Here is a 25,458-nt window from a genome sequence, read left to right on the forward strand (position 1 = left end):
CACACCTAGCTATAATAAGGTTCAATTTGTAAAACACAGAAAGAGTAGCAATAACTAAATCTGGAGGAGTCACAGTCTCATGACCGGACTTCTGTGAATGTGGCCTCAGCACTTCTCTCCATGTCTTCGTGTCTCCTCACCAGGTACTCTCTTTGGGTCCAAGAAGTCAGCCACCCTGGTAGTCCACACGGATCTGATAGCTGAGACACAGCAGGAGAGTGGCAACTAGCCTGAGGAGCCTGGACAGAAGACTCACCACAGCAGCACCCCACTCACCCCTCCACTCAGAACCTGCACACTTCAAAACGGGCCAAGGACCAGTTTAACTTTGGCTAACTGATGTATAGAAGGCAAAACCTTGGGAATGGGGGGGGGAGAGACTAGTGTCATTCTGCTACACACCACTTGGGAATGCAGAAATGTGCCCAGTAGCTCATGCTCATGGCCTTATGCAAAAGACACAATTACCCTCACAAGTAACGTTTTCAGAGAGCTGAGGGACAGAGTCAAGCTTCGGCACAGCTCACGCCCGTTTTTCTTTCTTTTCTTTCCTTTTTTTTTTTTGTTTCTTTGGGACAGGGTTTCTCTGTGTAGCCTTGGCTGTCCCCGGACTTGCTCTGTAAAGCAGGCTCACATCAATCCACCAGCCTCTGCCTCCCTGAGAGCTGGGGTTAAAGGTGTGCGCCACCATGCCCAGCTTTCAGGCCCATATTTCATCTGCTACGTAGTGAAGCTTCTTTAGTACAAATATAGAGGTATTCACCAAATCTGATTGGCAAAAATTTCAAAAGATTGGTGGCATATAAAATGGGGACAAGGGCTCTGGGAAACAGATACAGGCATACTCTTTTCATAGAGTATTTAGATACTGGAGCAATTTGGCAAAAAAAAAAAAAAAAAAAAGAAAATCAAAATTTGAAATGGACACCTAGCCCACCCCATCCCCAAAACAGATATGCAACCTTTTCTTGTAAGATTTATTTTAATGTGTATGTTTTGCCTACATGTGTGTATGTGCACCGCATGAATGCTGACTGCCTTCAGAGGTCAGAAGGGGCCATCAAGTGCCCTAGAGCTAGAGTTAAGGATGGTTTGTGACCCACCATGTGGGTGCTTGGAACTGAGCCAAGGCCCTCTGGGAAAGAAACAAATGCTCTTAACTGGTGAGCCATCTCTCCAGACATACAACTTCTAAGCTGACCATTTTATTCCCAGAAATACAGCCTTCAAAAGAGCCCGGTGTGGTGGTGCATACATTCAGTCCCAGCACTCGGGAGGCAGAGACAAGCAGATCTCCACAAGTTTAAGGGGCCAGCCTGATGTACATAGCGAATTCCAGGGCTGTACAGTGAAACCCTGTCTCAATAAAAGTGACGTGAAGGCCAATGGTGTACACACAGATGAACAAGGAGATAAGGCGGAAATAGCCAAGAGGAAGAAAATAATACCATGAAATGGCATAAGCCAAGGGCATCCTTCCACACAGTCCAAGGGACATGGCTATGCACACTGTGATGTATCTGGACCATTAAAGGGTCTATAGCCTTTCAAGACAGATACCAAGGGGTACAAACACACGGGAAAATGTAAACAGATTGATTAATGAAAGCCAGTGACTGCAGAGAAACATGATCTACATTTTATGTTTATTTTAAAAATAATGATAAAAAATAGAGTGAATTCACAAGGCCAGCTTTGAAATCCCTGGTGTTGCGTGAAACAGAAAGAAAAGGTGAGCGCCACCGTAGGAAGAATGGTGGGGTTCCCTTCGTCGCCCCCAAACAGAGAAACACACAGCCCGAAAGAAGCTGTGTTTGTTTTTTAAAAAGTTCGTGTATTATTTATGAATCAGTCGTACAACACAATTTTTTTAAAGCCACAAATACAGGCAATGTGTAAAGTGCGTCTGGAGCCTGTACCTCCGCAATGGCTGCAGCCCGTTTTGTGTTTTCCCAGACAGATGAGATGTTAATCCCACAGTCAGTAACAGATAAACGAAACTGATAATAGATATTCCAGCAGTGGTTTTTATAGACAACTAAATGGTCCTTGAAAGCAGACAGGGGACTGTTTGGTGGGAGAAAGGTAAATAGCAAGGGCAGGAGGGCAGGGGAGGGTACAAAGGGAGGAAAAATGATTGAGGGGGAGGGGAATTGACACTATAATAGTGCATTACCATAAAAATGTCTTAAGTTTCCATGATACAGTTAAAAAGTAACTTTAAAAAAACACTACATGGTATTTGCAGTTGGCAAAATACTCCATTACCCACACTGACTTAAGTTAAAAAAAAAAAAAGCTATATAAAACTTTCTATTTACATGTTTAAGATTCTTATTTTCTGCAGAGCGTGGTGGCACATGCCTTTAATCCCAGCACTCAGGGAGGCAGAGGCAGGGGTATCTCCGTGATTTCGAGGCCAGCCTGGTCTACAAAGCAAGTCCAGGACAGCCAAGGGCTACACAGAGAAACCCTGTCTCAAAAAACCAGAAAAAAAAGAAAATCCTCATTTTATTTTCTTGGCTAACAGACAAAACTACAAAGTGTAGCAAAGGAAATCCTAATAAACTAGCAGGTAAATTTCACTATAAGATGACTATAAAGAGGCCCCACACATTGTGGTTGGTTTTTCTTTTCCAACATTGCTGCGGTGCGCTGACAAGCAGAAGCAGAGTTCGGCTCCACAGTTCTGCATATGCAGACAACACTGAGGTTTGTAGAGCAGCGTCCCCATCACTGAAGCTAAGGGACCTTTGCATTGAACAAGGTCCCCAATAGTTCTGATGAAATGGTCATTTGGATTCTCTTGTCCAGTGCAAGCCCACTGTTAACTGCTTATAATTCTGGCTAGGAACTTCATTTACAGTCCCCTCTTCTTCTAAGTCTGTAACGTCAATCAACAGGACTGAGGCTCTCCAAGGGCCTCCAGTCCTGACAAAGCTGCGATGGACCACAGACATAGAAGAAATCTTTTCAGCTAGGAACTTAAGCCTTCTCATCAGGCGTACTTTTCTTGCAAGTCACTGGATTTCTGTCTTCTCATCACTTCCATGAAACATGTTTCTCTCAGTCCAGTTTCCGGGACAGCAGGGTAGAGGAGCAGAATTCTGCCACTGAGGTCCATTGTAATTAGAATAGAGGACTTTTCTCATGCAAACACAGAGGCTTCTAGCAATCCTGGGAGAGCTGCATGCTTGTGATCCGTGCCTGAGATATCAGCTTGGTTAGGAAATGACAGCCCCATGCATGTCGTTGCATCCCCAACACACACACACAGACACACACACACACACACACCATTACACAGGCTTGAGAGCCTCAGGTAAGGTTCAGTAGGAGGTTTTAACACTAGTTGAGCTTGAAGAGTAAGAGCTGGATTTCCTGGAGAACTTGGAGGTGAGGGATACTTGCATGCGATTCACAGTGCGGACACTTCGACAGAGGAGTGCGTTTTTGGCGTGATCCCTGAAATCCTGTGAAACAAAGTAATAGACAAAGGGGTCGATGCAGCTGTTGAGGGTCGACAGGCAGAGGGTGACAAGATAGAGGGCGTAGACATGGCTCTGGCTCTGGGTTTTAATCAGGAAATAATGCACCACAAGCAGAAGGTTGCTGGGAGTGAAGCAGATGAAGTACATGGCCAGCACGGTGACGATGAGTCTGATAGCCCGCCACCTTTTCTTCTCCGAGTGTTCATCCATGGCCGAAGAACGGAGTGTTCTGATCATGAGCACGTAGGCAGATGCAGTGAGTAAGGCCGGGAACACAAAGACTCCGATGGCCAGGGAGAGGAAGTAATTGAACATGTCCCCCACCAACACCTCTTCAGGCAGCACGTCATGACAGGTGGTGATGTTCAGGGCTGGGATGTAGATCGTCTGCTTCATGACGTACAAAGGGATGGTGACCAGAAAAATCAGGAGCCAGATTGCCAGGGAGACACCAATGGCGATGTTTGCCTTCTTTCTGGGGTGTCCCATGGGGTTCACGATCACCCAGTACCTCTGCACGCTGAGGCAGGTCATGAAGAGGATGGAGCAGTACATGTTGCCATAGAAAAAGCCAATAAGCACCTTGCAAAGTGCATCCCCATAGATCCAGTTGTTGCCATGGAGATGGTAGGCGATCTTCAGGGGGAACCAGATGACAGACAGGAGGTCTGCCAAGGCCAGATTGGCCATGTAGATCACAGCAGGGTGCTTCTTCTTCGTCCGGAAAAGGAAGACCCAGAGGGCCATGCCATTACTGGGCAAACCGATCACAAATACGATAGTGTAGATGACTGGAAGGAAGACGGTGGTAAGCTTCCCAGTCAGGACAGACGTAGAAAATTCATCAATGGAAAAGCCTCGTTCCACTGTAACCCCTTTCGCAGAGACTGGAGGAGGGGTGTCCAATCTACCAATAAGACTTCTTCCTTTACTGCTGGGTCCTGTACAAAGAAGGTACAGCAGGATCATGACTGAGATAAATGGTCACAAGAGAGCCGACATGCTTAAATGAAAAATTTCAGAGGAATACAGACAGATGCTCTGAGAGGATCAAGGGGAATACGCTCTCTGAGTAAAGGGCAGAGGAGGCTGCTGGCAGCCGAAGTCTAATTCTGTGCATGCTTGGCAAGTGTGCTACCACTGAGCTATTGTCAGCCCCAGGGATGGGAGTTTGGGATTGTCATAGGAAGCCTGACTTCTATGTGCATTGGTGTTTTGTCTGCATGTATGTCTCTATGATGGTGTCAGATCTTGGAGTTACAGACAGGTGTGAGCTACCATGTGGGTATTGGGAATTGAACCCTGGACCTTTGGAAGATCAGCCAGTGCTCTTAACTGCTGAGCCATCTCTCCAGCTCCCAGACTTCTAGGAATCTTTTGACTGACAGGATTTCAATTTATTATTTTTTAAATAGCTACACTCATTAATTCTGTCATTTAATCACACACCCATCAGCAGTCTTTGATGGGTCCACTAGTAAAAATAAATAAATAAATAAATGGATGGATGGATAGATAGATAGATAGATAGATAGATAGATAGATAGATAATCAGTCTAGAATTGTGTGGTAACTCTTCCAGAGTTTCCAGTGAGTAAGCCCCGCCTTACCATCAGCTGCCTCTGTTCTCATTTTCTAGTGTCCATCTATCCTACTCTGGCTATAGGCCAAGATACAGCCTGGCCATCAGCCATGCCCTGTACCAGAGCCCAGCCTAGGGAGAGTCCAGGACCAGGGGCCATCTCCTTGTCCACCCACAAGAAACACGCAACTCTAATGGGTAAGTACCTCCCACCTCTATGCTGGCTTCATAAACACCTCCCACAGAGCCAGTTGGCAGGCCAGCCTTTCGGCATCAAGGCTTTCAGTATCACGGTACTGATGACACATGGGTGCTCTGACCTTCAAGCAGCGTGTAAGAGCAAGCTTTAATCTGAGGTGCTTCCCCCATACTATGACTTAAATATTGGAAACCACAAATAAACTTGGGTGTGGTAGAACATGCCTGCAGTCTCGGCTATTTGGAAAGTGAATGACCGTTTTGCTAAAGAGAATGGATTGTTTCAGCTTAAGGAATTTGTGACATAGTGAAATTCCATTAAAAGCAAAGTGAAACAGACCAAAACCCATCACCCAATAACTGGCATGCCTAGTCTTCATCCTGCCCCAACCTGTGTGCACTCATGGGTATGAAGGAGGAAGCGAGGACACTAAAGAATTTAACTTTAACAATGAGCCGGAGGCCTCTACCCCGCAGAAACACCTGTAAAATGTTCGTGAACCAAGGAAGTCAGTACACCTGCCCCGACTTTCCCTAGTTCTCTGCCTGCCCAGCCATCAGCTGACCTGCTTCCAGCTCCAGACTCAGGCTTCTGAAGGTTTCTCCAGGCAGGACCATCAGTTAAGAGGAGAGATGGGGGCGGGAGGAGTGCTGGGGCCTACAGAGATCAGGTTCATTTCCCACTCACTGCAGAAAAATGAAGGTGCCCTTCTGCCCAAAAGAAGGAAGCTCGTGTCCTATTCCCCAGGAGGCAAGGATCTTTGCAGCCCTAATAAACAGTTTTCTGACCATCATCCTAGTAATATTATCCAGTCAGCCCCTCCATCCACTGACAATGTTCTTTGGAGAAGACAAAGCGAAGCTCAGGAGAGAAAAGGAGAGAACACCAGAGAAAGCAAGGTCCCATGGAAGCAAGGACTGGCATAACGTGATGAACAAGCCCGAGGAACGCCAAAAACGACAGCACCCACCCAGAACTGGGAGACGACGTCACAGAGCCTCTCCCCACCATTTTCATTCTAGACCTCTCCAGTTCTGAACCATGAGAGCGAATATTTGTTGTTTTGTACCACTGCTCATCATGGTGGCCTTAGGAAAGCAAATGCACTTAACATAAACATGTTTCTATCGCTTCAATTTCTTCTATAACTTTCCAAAAAGAGCACTTTTTAAAAATTAAAACAAAGCTGGCTGTAGTGGGGATACAGAGCCAAGGGCATCTACGGCCATGAGTCCTTTACTCTTTTACATTGGACTGGAACTGTGAATGCCAAAGGCCGCACGTAGAACCACACAGAATTACGGGAACATAGCTGCCATCGTACAGATTGGCACTGGCTCTCTGTCAGTCGGATGTTGCTGTCAGCACTGTGGGCATGACACCTGCATGACCTTCACAACAGACCTCATAAGACAGGTATTGCTGCTGTGTCCTCATTTTAATTTACCATGTTAAAAGTTGCCTTCTTTAAAATTAACTCCCCCTTCAATAATTTGCATATTCACCTATATTAACACCAACATGTTCTGCAAGCCACTTAGAGCTATGAAAGGATCTTGTAAGTCCTCCACAGCTGCCGAGAGGGTGGCGTAGCACAGCTGACCCTGGGAGTGGTGGTCCAGTCTTCTGGTCCACTCATCCCCTCGTCCACAAAGGCACCCAGGCCGGAAATGGCCCAACAAGTGTATTGGTTGCTTTTCTGTTGCTATGATAAGACACTATGACCAAGGCAATTTCCAGAAGGAAAAGTGTGTTTGGGTCTACAGTTCCAGAGGGATAGGAGTGCAACATGGTGGGAGCCATGGCCGCCAGCTGCAAGGACGGCCACGGAACGGGAAGGTCAGAGCTCACGTGTTCAGACACAAGCAGGAAGCAGAGAGGAAAACTGAAGAGGTGGAGACTTTTAATCTCAAAGCCTGCCCCAAGAGACACGCTTCCCCAGCAGCTCCATACCTCCTCCTCCTCAAGCAGCTCCACTGACTGGGGGATGGGCATTCAAACATCTGAGCCTATGGGGGACGTTCTCATTCAAAGCACAACAGTGATTCAGGGCCCCGGAACTTCTGTGGGCAGTGGCTGAGATTTTAGACTTCTCGCAAGGAAAAGCAATTTTCTTCTGTTTCCAGAAAAAGTTACATAATGTTCTCTACAAAGGAAGGACTCTAGGCCTATATATTACCTGTTTATAGCTACTGGGGTCACAACAAGAGATGATTTGATACTGAAGAAACCCTGCTGGAATGGACTCTGACCTCATCATAATCAGAGTACACATGGGCAGATCAACAATGAGATTAAAAAAAAAAGAGCAGCTAGGGGCAGCAAGATGTCTCGGTGAATAAAGGCACTTAGCACCAGGCCGGCCAACCTGACTCCCAACCTCAGGACGCACATGGTTGAGAGAAATAAGTCTCATCAGTTGCCTGCTGATCTCCCAATCTCCCATATTCTCCCATATACAGTATGCACACGGCGCGCGCGCACACACACACACACACACACACACACTTCCTGGTGACAGGGAAGTGTAACTAAAGAGTGAGTGGTTTATGGTGAACATACATATTCCTCCCAGGTGTGGTGGTCAGCAATCAGTGATGGAAGTCCCAACAGGGTGAGGTTCTGGTGAGGGCCCTCTTCCAGGCTGCAGATGGCCAGCTCTGCAGCACCCTCACCAGCCTGAGTTTCCCTGCTGCTAGTACTGACTGCTCTTACCTAAGAAAGAAGTGTTTATTGTGGCTCACAGCAGGAATGTGATCAGGCAGTCACACCTTGTCTACAGGAGAGGAGAAGACATGGCTGCTGGCGCTCAGCTGGCTTTCTGTTTTGTCCAGCCCGGGACTCCAGCCTATGGAATGAATTGTGCTGTCCACATTCACCACAGGTATTCTCTCCTCTGTTCTGGCTAGGCATGCGCCTTTGATTCTAGCTCCTGGGAGACACAGGGAGTCATCAGACACAGGGAGTCTCTGAGTTTGAGGCCAGCCTGGTGTCCAGGACAGCAGGGCTACACAGTGAAACCCTGTCTCAAAACAAAGCAGGACAAAAGCAAACAAAACTGTTCTGAAAACAGCAGATGCACCCAGAGGTGTGTTTCTGTGATGATTCTAATCCAGTCAAGGTGACAATGAAGATCAACCGGGACAATACCCAAGAAAAAGGAAAACGTGTCCCCACAAAGACTTGCACGTGGACACTCAAAGCAACATTATTCATAACAACCCTAAATGGAAACAGCCCAAATGCCCGTCGACAGAAGAACAGACAAACAAATGAGGACTGTCCACACAATGCAATGGTATTTAGCAATGAACAGGCACATGAAGTGCTGAAGCCAGACACAGCAACGTATGTTCGTTGTCTCGCCATTTGGCGAGCTGAGGTGTGGGAGCTGCTTGAGCCTAGGAATTTGATAGCACCATGAAGCAGCAGAGCTAGGGCTTATCTCAAAAACCAAACAGGCTGGGGCTGGCACAGGGCATGCCTGGAGCACTCCTAGCAGAAGCCCCGAGTCTGAGCACTGGCACTCCGTAAACCCGGGTGGGACCGGAGAGACGGTAGTGGTCATGAGTGCTTCTGCTGGCTGCTCTCTCAGAGGTCCCGAGTTCAATTCCCAGCAACCACATGGTGGCTCATAAGCACCTGTGAGATCTGGTGCCTTCCTCTGGCATGCCACAGAATACTGTTTATATAATAAATCTTAAAAACAAAAAAACAAAGCTGGGTATGGCGAGCGCCCACTAATCAGAACACTCCACAAGTCACCCTTCACTGTCAGTGCTCAGCGTCACGTGGCCAATTTGAGTATGAGTTCAAGGCCATCATGAGCCACATGAGACTCAAACAAATAAACAAAGCGACCAAAATGCTGGGCATGATAGGGGGGCAAATGTCCATAATTTGTGTTCAACAAAAAGGAAGGAAGGACATGGGACGTTGATGCATACTATAACACGGGTGAGCCTTGAAAAACAATACATTAAATAAAAGAAGCCAATCACAGCGGCCCACACATTGTGTGAATCCATACATATTACAAATCTAGAATAGGCAAGACAATCAGTGGCCAGGGCCGGGTGCGTGAAAACTGTCATGCAATGGCAAAGGTCTTTCTTGTGGGTAATCAAATGTGCTGAAACTGACCACAAGGAAGCTCCCAATTCGCTAAGTATGCCAAAGGCCACTGAACTCTTTTTAAATGAGCTAATGTATATTATGAAAAGTGTTTTTAGAAACCCTAAAAAAAGCTATTAATAGTAACACAGAGATGAACTTGGAAGTGCTAAGGGCAGAAATGAAATGTATCTAACAAAGGATTAATAATCACTGGCATTGTGGTAGGTACCTGTAGAGGAATTTTAATTCATAGCATAGTTGTTCTGGCAAGAGATCACATCCAAAGACCTTCTAGGTCTGTGTGATCTGCCTGGAATATAAGCATGCTTTTAATCCAGGAGACAGAGGCAAGCAGATCTGAAGTCAAGGCCAGCCTGATATAGAGCAAGTTTCAGGTAAAGAAAAGCTTAGGTCCTGGCATGGTGGTACAAGCATTTGATCCTAAACAATGAAGGTAAACTTAGTTTGTAGAAAGAAGCACCTGTGTTTGAAAGTGATGTTTAATTGAGTGGCAGAAATTGTGGCGAATCAGAGAGTTGACAGAACAGGATACAACCAACTCTCATAAGAAGAGAGAGGAAAGGGAAGCTACTTAAGAAGCAAGCAACACAGAGAATGAGAAAGAGAGGAGGCAGTTCTACTGGGAGAGCTTTATTGAGAGCCATTGAATAAGAGAAAAAACTAGACACAAGTGAAGACAGAGTGAGCCAGAGAATAAGGAGCCAGAAGATTAGAACAGAGTGCTGGAGTTAGTTTGAGGCCAAAGAAGAGCAACTCAGAGGCTGAGAGAAAAGCCAGATTAATAAGTCAGCTGGGAGAGGAGTTTGAGCCAGAATAGCTCAGTTGAACCATCCAGTTATGAGCTCAGTAAGAACAAGAAAGTGTGAGCTCATTAAGCAATAAGGCTCAGAGGCTGAAAACTTTCTAGGTCTAGGTTAGATTGTATGGAGACTAGAAGCTTCCAGAACTAGGTCTAGGTTAGCAGACAGAGGCAGTAAGCCTCTGAGACAACAATTGAAACAGGCGAATAAAAGTTCCTTTTACAGGTACCAAAAACCACATTAAATAAGAATGCTAAAGAGAGAGAAAAAACAAGGAACAACATTAACAGAAGAGGTATGGTTTGTGTTAAAAGTAAGTACAACTTTAAAGAAAAAATAGAAGAGGAAGAAAAAGGAGGAAGAGAAGGCATCACCCTTAGATTACCCCCAAAACCCAACCTAGGGGACCACCCTAAGGGCTGGGAATGAGTCTCGGTGGTGAAGTGTCCCCAGCATGCACAAGGCTTGATTTCCAGGCTGCCCCCAGCCACACCACACACACACAATAGAAGTGGGAGTCTCTCCTTTAAACATGGCACTTGAGAGTTCGAGGCAGATCATGAGGAGTTCTGTATCAAACCAAAACCAAAACAAACAGACAAACAAAACAAAACAAAAGGGTAACCGCAGCTCACATTAACCCATTCTGCAACACTGCTGAAAGGTCCCTGATGCTCGGGCGCTGTCTGTCCCATCTTGTATACCAGACTTCTGGTACCCCAGAATCTAGCTGTAAAGCAGGCACTGTATTTCAGAACTGAGCAGAGACTGTGGGTGACGATGAAGTACGGGCACATACATAGTACCTGTCTCTGAGGGCTACAATAAACACTTCCTGCCAAGCATACAAAAACGGGCACATACATAGTACCTGTCTCTGAGGGCTACAATAAACACTTCCTGCCAAGCATACAAAAACATATATCCACCAGCGCTCAAGGCAACACCCAGCCCCCATGACTGCCAAACAGGAAACAGGCCTGTCTATCAGCCTTGTTCCTAACTCATGATATCCCTAGCCCTAAGAGTAGACACTCACCTCCCTACAGAAAACATACTGTCAACTGAAAACAAGAAACCAATAAAACAATATGTTCCCATCTGCACATAAGATTCTAATGTACATCTACTTTAAAAATCTTAAATCTAGGATACTCTCACCAAGCTATTAAAAATGTCTGTCTCCTTGAAGTAGAGTGGTCGTGGACAGCAAACCTTCTGTCTTAGGTTTTCAGCCACACAGAGTGCAAGCTGATACAATCCTTTTGAATGTAATTTGACAAATGCATCAGAAGTTAAAATCTACTTATCTTATGACCCGGGATTTACCTGCAGGAATCTGACTCATTGCTGTGGAGCACATGTGCTGAACCAGTGTTGACCTTGGTACGACAAAAAGGATCATCTTGGTATTAATAAGGGACTGGTTCTGTAGTTTATAAGAGCTGTAACTCCCCTATGAAATATGGGCAGAGGTGTGTCTTCTGACTGTAAATAGACTTATTATCGAAACACAAACGAATCTCATATGACAGTTGCTGCAGGGTGGTCCCTCTGTTGTGTAAAGGACTTCAGTTGGTACTGGACTTGGGGCCAGAGTTTTGGTCCCTTCCTGAGCCCCTCCCCACCCCACAGTTCTTTCACTACCAACTCCTGAGAGCACAGGCTGAAAAGGAAAAGGTTTCAGTTGCAGAGTGTCCCTCCCTAGGTATACACTTTTAGCAAACTTTGTAAGCTGTTTTTTTTTCTTTTCTAGAATATTTTCCTCAACATTTGTCCATATAATAAAACCATAAGAAAGTCAAATCCAAATGGCATGAGGCATGAGCGATCAAGGTTAATTAGTAACAAAAGGAAAGCAAAGGGGACCAAGCACCAATCTAGGTCCTACCTCCACATTCATTACATGGTTCTTTTATACCACAGACTTTGGAAATGTCCTGTGTTGACCAAACACCACTTTAAAAGGCTGAAGTAGGCTCGATGGTGCTCGTCTATAATCATAGCGATTCAGGATGAGGAGGTAAAATCCAAGGTTCAAGGCCTGCCTGAGTTATCCGGTACATTCAAGGAAACTTTGCCTCTTGCCTCAAAATGAGATGTAAAATTAGGACTGAGGCTCTAGCTCAGTGGCAAAGTGCTTGGTTAATACACAGGAGGCCCTAGGGTTAGTACCTAATATATAAGGTGTGTGAGTGTGTGTATATATACACACACCCATATTTTAAAGCAGTTAAAATGTGTTATTGAGCTTTTCATAATAAAATCCCAATCTCATACACAGCTTTCTATATTTGGGAATGTGTATTTTATGTATTTCTTGTATACAAAAGCACGGGAAAGATATAAATCAAGAAATGTTAGTACTGGTTATTTTCAGTACCAATGGTTAGGATGAGTTCGTTAAATTTCTCCTCTTTCTGTTTTTCCTTTACAGTGACCACGTATTACTTCTATAATTAAAAACAATGCTGGAGAGCGCTGGAGAGCTGGCTCAGCAGTTAAGAGCGCTGGCTGCTCTTCCAGAGGTCCAACACCACATGGCAGCTCACAACTGCCTGTGACTCCAGTTCCAAGGGATCCCGCACCCTCGCACAGACAGGACTGCAAGCAAAAACATCAATGCACATAATTTTTTAAATTAAATTTTAAAAAATGTTGTCTGGGCATGGTGGTACATTTCTGTAATCGCATCACTCAGGGGACAGAGACAGGAGAACTGTTGCAAGTTCAAGGCCAGTGTGGTCAACATAGAGAATTCCGGGTCAACTAGGTATACGCAGTGAGACTATTTCAAAGAAAAGAAGGAGTATCACCCCAAAAAAGGAAGGAAGGGAGGAAAGAAAGGAATGGAAAGGATAGAGCTGTTCTCGGGATAGACTGTGTCCCGGGAATGTCTCAGGCACGGGTCACTAGGAAAATAGCAACGGTCCAGCACTAGCCTATCCCTGAGTTAGATGCCCAGCAAGATGAGAAATCAAAACGCAAATAAATGTGTGGATGGAGGCGGGGGAGGGAGGCGGAGGCGGAGATAGTAGTGATTGTGAGGGAGAGCTAATTTAAATGCCACATTCACAAGTCAGTGCCACGCCCCTCCCCGCCCCCACTCCACCCCGCCTGCAAAAGTGAGTTATCTTAGGTTGGGATCCTTTCCGGGAAGCAATCTTTCGGAGGAGGAGAAAACCAAGCCCGATCTGCTCTTCAACAAGGAGCACACAGAAAGACCAGGCCACACGGCTAAGACGTCCTTTAACACGCAGGAAACACGCTTTCAAGAGTCCCGCATCCTAACCAAACTAACTGAATTTCAGTTGGGGGAGAAACTCCCGGTATCTAAAGTCTCCGTTCCTAGGCTGACTCTTTAGGAAAATTACCGGCTGTGGCGCTGAAGTATGCAGAGAGAAAAACCAAGGTGAGATCCTAAGTAGCTCGGGTTAACAAGTAACCTCATTTTTTTTTTAATTGCTAAATCAAATTCACAATATACGGAAGGAAACTCTCCCTCCCAACGTCCTCATTATAAACAGAAGGAGCGAAATAATCAGGGTATTCTTCCTATATTGTGTGAATCATAGAGGGAATCACTTCCAACCATTTTTTATGTTTGCACACACCTTTGTCCCTGAACTTCTTAAATCGCAGGCAAACGAAGAGGGTACAAAAGCTCTTCCACTTCTTCACGAGAGGTTATAGTGAGAAGCGGCCTTTGAGACACCAGCAAGGTCAGCCGGGCAGCGCAAACGCCAGGCCCTGTTTTGCATCACAGCGGCGTTATCGCGGGCAGAAAACACCCCCCAGGCCGCCCTCCAGCCTGCAAGGGCCTGCCTGGCTTCCAGAAGCACCGGTTCGAGCTCACCGCCCAAACCCGTGGCCCTGCACAGGCTGCCGGCGAAGCACCTCCCCGAACCGCTCTCTTGCAGTTCTGTTCCTCGGGCTTGGCAGCCTCGGCGCCGGGCTTGGGTGGCTGCCAGGGTGCGCCCCGGGCGGCGCGAAGGTCTCGGAACCTGTAGACCTGACCGTCATCTGATCGAATCTGGGGATCCTGAAAGACCCCCTCTACCACCACGTAATACCCAAACAGCCTGAGTTCCAGCCAGGAACTGCGACTCCTAGGGAAGCCGAAAAAGGCCTCAGTGGGTGGGTGGGAGCGCAAAACTCAAGCGGGGAACTCCCCGGGGCTCAGGCTCCACTTGCCCCACCCGGCCATCAACTCGCTATAATCCAGGGGTCCGGCAGGACCAGGCCGGAGATGGTCCCAGGGCCCGCGAAAAGCTCTTCATGACTCGGTGTTTGCAAAGAAACGACCCGAGGGAGGAAAGGCTGAGTCCTCCGCGCACCCGCAAAGCGCGGGCGCTCCTTCCTCGCCTCCCCGAACCACGCCGCTGATAGAAATTGGAGTACCCGACCCGGATTGTCTCTAGCACGTCTTTAGGGCACTCCCCGGGTGTCCCAGCCGACTGGCCCCGGTCTTCAGAGACCCTCAACAAAGCCACCGAGACTGAGAGTCTAGGGGTGCACGGAGAGTGCGCACCTGCCCCGCTTCCCCCACCAACCCCGCGCGTCCCTCCGCCGCTCCAGCCCTCCCTGTGCAAGGTTTTCACCTTGGTAGGTCCGGTTGCAAGAGACCGAGGCCGCCAAAAGGATGACGCCTCCCAGCAGCCACGCCAGGCTGAGACTTCGCATCCCCGGACGTGGGGCGGGCGGAGAATCCGCCACCAGCGGTTCGAAACTCCGAGCCCCGCTCGGAGCACCGGGTCTCCTACCCGTAACCGGAGGCTCACTGAGCTTGCCTAGGGCGGGACCCGTTTCAGTGAAACCCGAGTCCCGGGACGCACCTGCGGAAGGCCACGCCCCAAGGAGGCCACGCCTCGGTCACGCCCCTTCGAGCGTTTTAAGCAGGTCCCACCCGGGCCACCTGCCAGCCCGTAGCTCCGGTGTGCTGGCCAGAGTCCACTAGGCTGCTGGTGTCGCCTGCGGGTGTGGCTGGACCAGTGAGGTGGCTACATCGGAATGCAAATGACAGGAAGGTTAGGACCCAGGGTTCTTAGAGCCTGGGCGATGTCCAAAACCATCTTTAACCTTTAATTACTTCAGGGAACTAGTGAGGTCATCCTCTCTCACCTCTTGTGAATGATAGAAGGTCTAAGCTCATTGCCCCTGTCTTCATTGGTGTGGAAGGCTCCGTGGTGTAATAATTGTAATGCAGGACCATAGATGAAAGGGTTTTGTTTGTTTGTTTTGCTGATTGTTGTCCTGGGTCAGCCTTTTGAAAAAGCCTTCTTTCTTTCCTACCCACCTGACTTCAAACTTGTGATTCTCCTGCCTCAACCTCCTAAGTGCTAGGGTGGCAGGCCTGTGCCACCGGCGCGCTGGTCAGTTTCTGGGGGAGCAGAGGCAAGGCAGACTGCTGTGAACACCATAAAAGCGGGTAGGAAAGCCTCGGCGTTCTGGGGTTAGGTCTTCAGCTCATCCGTTGACTACTGCCGTTGATCAAACCTGGACGTGTGAGCTGGCGTGTGGAATGTGTGTGCAACAAGTACTCGCTGACAGCATCGTGAGCGGGTCTAGTGCCTGCAGCACCCTAAGTGTCCACTCCATCTTCCCAATTGACAGAACAGGAAATGGAGCGGAATGTTTGTTGCCTCCAGTCACACAGTTCAGAAGCACAGCTTGTAAATGTCCTTCACATTCAGGCTCAGGTCTGTGATGCAATCTGCTCACAGTTTGTTGCTCTATACCTGATTTCTCCAGGGTCTCTTTTGTATTTTGGTCCCATAATCCAAAGAAACGTAGAAGCATTGATTTGGGTGTGTAGCTCGGTAGCACAGCATGTGCTTAGCATGTGCAAGGACCAGGGCTGATGCCCACCACAGTGGCACATGCAGGGACAGGAGAGGTATGAGACAAAGGTGCACAGGGCCTTCATCATATTTACTCTTAAAATAGTAGAACAAAGGCAAAGTCAAGCCCCAAACCTCAGTACTTCAGCACTCTAGAGACAGAGGCAGGAACATCAGGAGTTCAAGGCCAGCTGGGCTGGATAGTGAGACCCTATCTTAGAAAGAAATGAAAAAGAAAAGAATAACTCAGAGTGTACTGTTGTTCATTCAAAGTGCAGTTTAAACATCAGAAACGGCACTGGAAGGATTCAGAGGCAGAAGAGGATCTGATAAGCACAGATGCCGTGGCTCCAGCAGGAGGCTGATTTCAGCTCAGTGCAGAAAGGACCGTCTGCAGTCCTGGACGGCTCCTCAGATTACCACAGGGTTAGCCGAAAGACCAGACTTAGTTTGTCCCGGGCTCGAGGACATCTACCTGGCATGTGGCAGAGGGGATCCACTCCAGAGGGGATGGGACTGACTCCACATATCTTCTCAGGAGCCTTGAGTGAGGCGGTCACTAATGACAGTTACTAATATCTGCACAGCCATGAAACGTGATCACCACCACAGCCCTGTAAGTGTGTAGACTGAGTTACCATCTAATGAAAGATCCGGTCACACTTCCTCAACATATGCAGTGGACAGTTAGGCTTCTGCCTCTTCCTTCTGCCCCCATAGGGGGGCTCACACAAACACAGAAAGAAAAAGAAGAAAAGTAGATGGCCCTGAGTAAGCCATGAAAATAGAATGTTTCCCTTCTAGATGAGAGAGATAAACAAGTAGAATATTCCTCCCAATACACACACTCATACACACTCAAAAGGCACATACACACAACACACACACACATGCACAAACACATACACACTCACAAACAAACAAACACACACACACACACACACACACACACACACACACACACAGGAGTATCCATAGAAAGTCCAAGGGATGAGACAATTTTCTTTAGTGTATTGGAACATCTCCAAGGAGTCCTTCATCCCTGTCTCAAGGAAGTTCTTTTGGGAATGTAAATGGAACTTAGCTTCATTAGTGTAGGCCTTGGGGAGAGTGTGGCTTCTCTCTGTTTGTATCTCTGTGGCCTTAGATAAATTATTCACTCTGTGTTTTGATTCCTCACTTTTGAAATGGGATTATCACTTTGTCTGTTTAAAGACACACCTAGGCATAAAAAAGTGGTTGTGAATAAAAGTAGAACAAAAGTATCTTTTTTTCCCTTTCTCTCAGGAGTATCTGTCACACCCCTGCTTTCAGGGTGTGGCTCCAGGGTCCACCCTTTAGAAAACTGACTTCTAAACGAAGTGGAGTCTATTCTAACCTGAACATCCCTCACAGTAATCAACAGGGAAAGTGGCCAGGTGGTGCTAGCGCATGACTATAGTGCCAGCACATGGGGGCAAGGCTGTCAGATTTCTGAGTTTGAAGCCAGCCTGGTCTACAGAGTGAGTTCCAGGACAGCCAAGGCTACACAAAGTTTAGGGAAGGGGAACAGGAGTGGAGGTGGGGGAGAGGGGGTATAGTGAAGCCACAAGTCAGTATTTTAATGTCTTCTTTTTACATTTAGTGTGGTGTGTGTGTGTGTATACATGACATTGCATGATTCTGAAGTAGCCAACTCTGACTCCAGGGACAAATTGCAGCAGTGAGAGGCCTCTCTGGTGTTTTTTTCTATGGTAGGGTTCATCCAAGTCCCTTCTCTGGAGGGTTAATTCACTGAGTCTGAGATGGAACATGGGAATTTACATCTTTGCTCAGGATAGCCCAGGCATTGGGTTGTCAACTGTTGTCTCTGCATGGTCCTCAGGAGTAGGTGACCATAGCTAACTCCTATGGTGCCATGGAGTGGGGCTTTGTATTTTTCCCTATAATTTGAAGAGGGCATTTAGACAGTTTGGAAAAAAGACATGAAATGAAGCTGAATTCTGCATTTCTTTGTCAAACACATATGACTCTTTCTGGAGAGATGGAGTCCCTGAACTTTTGGGGCCTGGTCGGATATAGGTAGAGGAGAAGCTCTTCTCTTCACTCACTCTTCTGTTGAGTGCACACTCTGGACAAGGCAAGCAAGGACATCTACAGTCACGTCTTGGGTCCCCAACACGCAGCCTAAGCGTGGGAATGACACAGTTGACCTCCCCAGGCCCACACTGCCCTTGATTCCTCACTTCCAGTTCAAAGTTGGTTCTCTGCTGGTGGGACCACACTGCTGGCATCACTATGGTAAAGTGACCTGGGTTAATCCTTGTACGTCTTTCCAAAATGTGTGTTCATTCATTGGTTGGTTCATCCACTCCTGTGGTTTTAAGAACCATCTATGCATTAACAACGCCAAGTCTTTTTCTCTCTTAGGTTTTTCCACTGCAGACATGAAATAATTCATCTAGCTATTTCCTTTGGGTATGTACAGGCTTATCACATGTATTCTCACACTAGACAGCTGATATATTTTCCAGCACCTTTTCCTTGAACAATCTTCCCAGCACTTTAAATTATGCCTCATCCCTCTAGTTCTTCAGATAAAAAGAAGAATAAAAATCCTGCTTTATCCCTGGGTACTTTATGTCCCGTATCTGATCTATCAGCAATTTTATGTAAACTCGTGGCCAAAATATCATCCTCTCCCCAGTGGTGGCTACCTTCTGCTTCTGTTACTATAACAGCCCATGACTGGAGTCCTTCCTTTCATCTACAAACTTTCACACCCACAGTCTCACCGAAGCATGACAGTTAGAGTAAATCTGCTGAAACATCCACCAAAGAATCCACTTCCTCCCTTGAAGAATTAAAGTGTTCCACACTTTCCACATTGTAAAACACAAAATTTCATAGGTATACTCATGCTGCTTCTTTCTGATTTGCACGTACGCAATGTCTGCCCTTGTCTTCTATTATTTCTGTCCCACTCATTTGCAGGCCAAGTACAGCTCCTGTCTGTATGCCTCCTGCCATTTGTTTGTACTCACTACCTGCCACTTAGAGGACCTTTCCCTCAGACACCTCTCTGGGTGTTGGCTTTCTTAAACTTCGGTCTTTCAAGCTGGAGGGGTGTTTAGAAGCTGAAGGTGCTTCTCTCACTTAACATGGCTTGGCTTGTACACAGTGGGGCTGCAAGGTCCGGATGTCAGCCAGAGACTAAACTGATAATGGCATCACGACCCAAAGAAATAATCTCCCATGGTAATTATTTCAGGCATTAGTGGCCAACTATTGTCTAGATTATGATCTTTGGGTTTTATTCTTTAAAGAATATATTCATTTAATTTAACGTGTGCGAGTGGTTTGTCCACAAGTATGTCTGAGCACCACCTGCTTGCCGGGGTGGTGGAGCTCTGAATGAACAAGTGTGCTCAGCAGCTGAGCCATCGCTCCAGACCCAGTTTTCTGCATTTTTAAGCTTAGATTTCTTTTTCCTGCCATACAAACAAAGCGGAGTGTGTGTTTTAATTTATCTGACATTTATTTATTTAGTGTGTACACATGTATGTATTTGTATGTGCATTGGGTGATGGTGAATGTGCCATGGCATGCATTTAGAGGTCAAAGTAAAACTTTGGGGAGTTGGTTCTTTTCCTTCTACGTGTGGCTGAGTCCCAGAGATAGAACTCAGGTGGTCAGGTTGAGATGCGAGTGCCTTTACCTGCAGAGCCCTCTCACTGACCCCCTGGAGAAAATACTTGTAAGGAGAGCAGTTTGGGGAGACTTTCGAGCTTGGGCTGGGGCGTCTGTCAGATGACAGGTGACAGCAGTCAGTCATGACATCACATGAGACAGATCTTCAGTGGGAATCTCACCCTCCTGGAAAAGGATCATGCTGTGCAGAGAAGAACTGGCACTTACCTCACACCATCAGCTGGCAACATCTGCAGCAATGATTATTTATTGAGCAGGTGGTGGGTGAGGAGCAGAGGGTGGTCATTATGCCACCTGATGACCGGAAAGCCAGCAGGGGTGGATCTGCTGAGCTCAGCTGCTCACTTAGACAGTCCTTGTGGGAGGGCGGTATGCGAGTTGAGCTTGGTTGCTGACTTGACTAGATTAGGACATGTCTAGGACCAGGAAAGTGCTCCTAAGAGTGCAGGGTGGCTTATTTCTAGAGAGTATGGTGACTGGGATGGATGGAGGCAGAAACTTCCAAGCAGCTGCTCCAGTGAGAATGCAGGGTGAAGAGTAAACACAGTGCAGGCCCACTTTGCCTGCTTTGTAAGCAAGCGCCTCTTTTGGCTGCGGCTGCCATCTGAGGCCGCTCTGGGTCCGCTGCCTCAGGCATGCAGACAGACACCACTGAATGATCCAGTCCACTATCCTAGGCTGTCCATTTTCTTCAAAAGCCCTTCTATGGGCATCCAGCCCAAAGTGAGGGCAGAGGAGACTGCCTCAGTGTGGGAAGCAGGGTGAGGCCAAGAATGAACTTTGCTCCTGTACTTGGTTCTGAAGTTCTGAGTCAGGAGAGAGTCAGGTACACATGGCATGACTCTCAAAGGCGACACTGCTAGCTTCATTTCAGGAAAAAAAAATTGTTGATGTTTCTTTCTCTCTTTCTTTTGATGTTTCTTATAAAATCATTCATAACAGCCTCTTTAGATAAGTGTCAGGGGCATTTTTACATCAGAATATTTGCTTAGCATGCAGCTTCTCTGTTTACAGCCTGGCAGCCACCACAGACACACCCCAACTCTAGTGGTTCCCAGCTCCTTTCTCAAACTCTCATAGGAGAAATGTTTGGGGGGTGTGTGTGTGTGTGTGTATGTGTGTGTGTGTTGTGTGTTCCCTAAGAAACAATAGATTCACTTATAAGACTACAAACAATGGGTAGGAGTGTTCTCACGCGGTTAACAGCACTTTGGTTTTTGTTTTGTGTCTCAGCCAGAGCAGCCTACAGCCTGGTATGCAGCTGGGTGAACTGCCTGCCTCTGCCTTTAGAGTGCTGGGATTATCGGTGTGGACCACACTGATTGGACATCTTTCCTAAAGAGATTACTAAGAGCGTCGCGTGTAAATAGCTGCAGAGGCAGCATATGAGCCTTCGGGTCACAGAATTACTCTCTATGGGACACGCACCTCTGAAGCCAGAGTGGAGACAGGCACCCCCAGCCCTGGGTGCCCATCAGCCACACCACAGGGGGCCCGAGAGCACTGCAGCTCTACAGCGCCCTCCACCCTGCACCGCCACTGTCTCTGCCTTTCTCTTTCACTGATGTGGTGACATTAACACCATGCTTCCTAACACCTTCAGGAGTGCTGAGAAAGGCACAAAGCACACACAGAGTTCTTTGGAAACCCTGAGAGAGGGCTACAGAAATGCAAGGCTTTGCCATTATTGCTGTTACTAACCATTTCAAAGGTAAAATAAAGCTAACCTTTGGGCCTAGGCATGGTGGGACAGGTCTTATCTCTGTACCCGGCAGGCAGAGGCAGGGTCACCGTAAGTTCCAGGCCAGCCAGGCCTCCATAAGCTGACCACGTGTCAAATGAAGGGGCTGGGGACATAGCTCGGGTGGCACAGTGCTTGCCTAGCATACAGGAAGCCCTGAATTTGACCTTTAGCACCACACCCACCCAGAACAGGAACTCTGACACTTGGGAGGTAGAGGCAGAAGAATTAGAACTTTGAGGTCATCCTCAACTCCATGGCAAGCTAGAGGCTAACCTGGGTTATATGAGACCTTGTCAGAAAGAATGATAAAAACAAGAAGAAAAGGAAGGAAGGAAGGAAGGAAGGAAGGAAGGAAGGAAGGAAGGAAGGAAGGAAGGAAGGGAGGAAGGGAGGAAGGAAGGAAGGAAGGAAGGAAGGAAGGAAGGAAGGAAGGAAGGAAGGGAGAGAGAAAGAAAGAAAGAAAGAGAGAGAGAGAGAAAGAAAGAAAGAAAGAAAGAAAGAAAGAAAGAAAGAAAGAAAGAGGGAGAGAGAGAGAGAAAGAGAGAAAGAAATAGAAAGATCTTAAAGGTTAAACTGGTTTAAAATAAATTCCTCTGTGATTCCTAGCCTACCTCTGCAACCCCTCAGGTGTCATACCATCATCTCTACGATCAGATAGAGGGTCTAAGAGATAGCTCAGGGATCAAGAGCACCGGCTGCTTTCTTTGTCTCTTTTCTTTTTCTTTTGTTTTTTTGAGACAGGGTCTTATGCAGCCCAGGCTAGCCCCTAACTTGTAATGTACTTAAGAATCCTCCTGATGATCCTCATGTCTTCACTTCCCAAGTGTTAGGATTACAAGCACATGCCACCACACCTGGATTACATGATGCTGGAGACTAAACTTAATGCTTTGTGCATGTTAGGCAAACACTCTGACAACTGAGCTACACACACACATGTGCGCACACACACACACAACACACATAACACATATATACACACCACACACACAGACACACACACTATCACACACACACATACACCACACACAGACACACAGACACTCACATACACACACATCATACATGCACACACATGCACACATACACACCACACACATAAACACTCACACACATATACACACATTGTACACACACATAGGTACACGCACATACACCACAGACACACACAGACACATACATACATGCACACACTGGAGCACATGAACACTCTCACATGCACACACATACACAGACGTGCACGCACACACACACACACACACACCAGTCCTCCTCAGGGTGAGATCTGAGATCTTCCTTGTCCTCTTAACCATTCCTATTCTCTTCTAGGCCCAGTTCTCCTGTCACTTGTGACAGAACTGCTACCTCTAGGATGGACCATGTGGAAGGAGGCAGGACCTGGACAGTGAGTTCCACAGTCCCAGTGTTAGGTCCCCTGTGTGCTGCAGGGCGTGGTTGGCATTCCGCCTCTCCTCCTTTTTGGGGCTCTCCCTCACCCAGAGACCTTGACTATATAATCCAGACTTTTTGGTTCTCTGCCCTTTTCTCTTCCTTCCCTTCCCCTTCCCCTTCCCCTTCCCCTTCCCCTTCCTCTCCTCTGCTTTCCTCTCTTTCTGTCTCTCTGTCTCTGTCTCTGTCTCTGTCTCTCTCTCTCTGTCTCTCCTCTTTCTGCACACCTGCCTCTCTCTTCCTCCCCCTCCTGCACTGCTCCCAATAAACCTGCATTTACATAATATAACTTTGTCTCGACATTAGATCATTCCGTTTTATTTCTCTTACTGGGTTGAATCTTTGGCCTGTCGCTTATTAGTTTTCTGGTCACGGTAGGGTAATTTCATCATCCTGAGCAGTTTGTCATCTCTAAGATGAAACAGCACCATCCACCTGCTGTGAGTATACCAAGGAGCCAAGGGCATTCCCACCTGGACTAACAAAGATGGGGCAGCTGGGGTTTGCCTGGCATCCCTGCTGGACTACGGGAAAAGACAGTCTCCTGAAAAGAGACAAGACAGTATTCCAAGGAGTGTCGGGATTTTGATGTGAAAGACTTGGAGCCCAGGGTCAGAGTAACAGCAGGGGTCCTTGACGACAGTTGCTGAGGAGGAGGAGGAGGAGGAGGAGAGGGAGTCTGGGAAACTCAGGGAAGTAGAGGCTGCTAATTCCCAGCTGCTCCTAGGACCACAAAACCGGTTTGGTCCTGTTTTGTTTTTGTGAGGTGCTCATTAACATTTGAAGGAAGTGTCTGAAGTGGGACAGAGCGCCTTTGGAGCCCTGCTGTGCTCCAAACGAGGGGGAGGGGCTTTTGAGGGAGAGAAGTAAAACGGCTTTGACATCACCCGGGTTTTTAGCGTCTAGATCAGCTACCAACCTTTCACTGTTTCTCTCTGAACCCAAAATTAGTCAAATTAAAAGGGCTCAGGCCTGTCCAACTCAGAAAATGTGACAATTTTAGAAGCAGAAAAATGACTGCACCGATGTATTAGCAAGAAAAGGCAACGATGTATTAACTTAATCTCCAACACCTCTTGGGAAATAAAGGGTAGTACTGGCGTCTTAGAAATAACACTCAAAAATGGCTTAGAAATAGATGCCAAATCTTAATAAGCATTCCCTGTGTGTGTCACACAATGTTCATGTTATCAGACGATGGCAGGCTTTTTTCTTCTTCTATGAAGTGTCTAGTGGGTGTCTGGAATTCTCAGTCCTAATGTCCGGTTGCTTAAGTTTCACAGTGATTCCTAAGTGAACAGAACCTCCGCGAGACGCCTGTGGCGCAGCCAGGAATGTAGTGTCTGACGCTGGGATCGGTGGCTTTGAAAACCCTTTAGGAATCGTCTTTGTTCTCCCAGGATTGTTCTCCTGCATTGCTGTTGGAGCTAAGGTCTGAGCTGTAAAAGGGCTCGACCGAGTGGAAAGCAGCGAGCGGCATCTGCTGTTACAGAGAAAGTGTCGTCCGGAATAGCTCAGGGCCCTTGCCTTAGGGAAAAGACTAGAGTGCGAAGAGAAGCAAGAGTTCAGTTCTGTCCAGGCATCATTTCCATCCAGCTGCTTCTGCCCCTAAAAGTTCATTTCCGAACACTCTCACCTTCTCTCCCTCACTCAGCAATTCTTGTATCTTTCCTGGGAGCAAACCTGTGCTAGTTTGAGTTTAGCAAGGGAGGGGGCACACAGCTACAGAGCCAAAGAAGACTAACACACACTCTCCAAGGGGACTGCCTGGGAAGCCGGAACAAAAGCGCCAGAAGCAGCGAGTGGGGTCAGGAGGAGCTTGGGGAGCGAGGATGAGGTCAGGGACTCCACAGGACCGAAGAGCTTATTACTCCGTGCCCGGCAGGGCTCTCCAAATAGTCTTTAAAGCTGCTGCTGCTGCTGCTGGCTTGGCAGGTCCTGAAGGCCCTCCTCCCTTGATGAGTCACTTAGGCCTCCAAAACCAGTTTTATTTTAGGGTAGCTGTGACGGACAGAATAACGAAAAGGCGGTTGAACCGCACTGGTTAGTAGCTGGGATTACTGATACCATCACTGCTTTTGAGCTCCCTGTCCTCAGGACAGACATTTTAGCTTATCTGCGCCTCCTGTTTTCCACCACAGTCAGCCAGATAATGATGATCACCATAGTGATACAGTCTAAGGGTCTTGATTGGCTCGCTTCTACTCTGCCAGTTAAGGAACTAAAAGGCAAGGCAGAGAAAATCGTGAGCACTACAGGTGCTCAAACACTGCAGACAGACTCAGCAGCTGAAGAAAGGCGCAACACACCAGCAGGCATACCGGGAAGGGCCATCTTCGGAGCAGAGTGGGGCCTCAGGAAGCCAAAAAAAATCCGGTTTCTTCTCAGGAGGGGTGGGGAGTGAACACTTAAGTCTCTGAAGAGTCTTCCTCCCCTAACTTAGAGTTGGTCAGTTTGAAGAAAGAGAGGACGATTGGTTGGCCCACAGTGGCTGGTAGGCAGCATGCCCTTGAATTTGGTTAGCCA

The 25,458-nt window shown here is 47.3% G+C and overlaps 1 protein-coding gene across 1 annotated transcript; it reads right to left on the reverse strand.

The window, feature by feature from the left end:
• Positions 1-1,627: 1,627 nt before the first annotated feature.
• On the reverse strand, positions 1,628-15,027 carry F2rl1 (F2R like trypsin receptor 1). The gene is made up of 2 exons (XM_021641431.2): positions 14,811-15,027; positions 1,628-4,432 (listed from the first exon to the last, which is right to left on the reverse strand). Exons 1-2 carry the CDS (start codon positions 14,890-14,892, stop codon positions 3,330-3,332), a joined length of 1,185 nt encoding a protein of 394 aa, XP_021497106.1. The 5' UTR covers positions 14,893-15,027; the 3' UTR covers positions 1,628-3,329.
• Between the last annotated feature and the right edge of the window lie 10,431 nt (positions 15,028-25,458).

This window comes from Meriones unguiculatus, chromosome 6 (genome assembly GCF_030254825.1).
Source record: "Meriones unguiculatus strain TT.TT164.6M chromosome 6, Bangor_MerUng_6.1, whole genome shotgun sequence".
NCBI classification, from domain to species: domain Eukaryota; kingdom Metazoa; phylum Chordata; class Mammalia; order Rodentia; family Muridae; genus Meriones; species Meriones unguiculatus.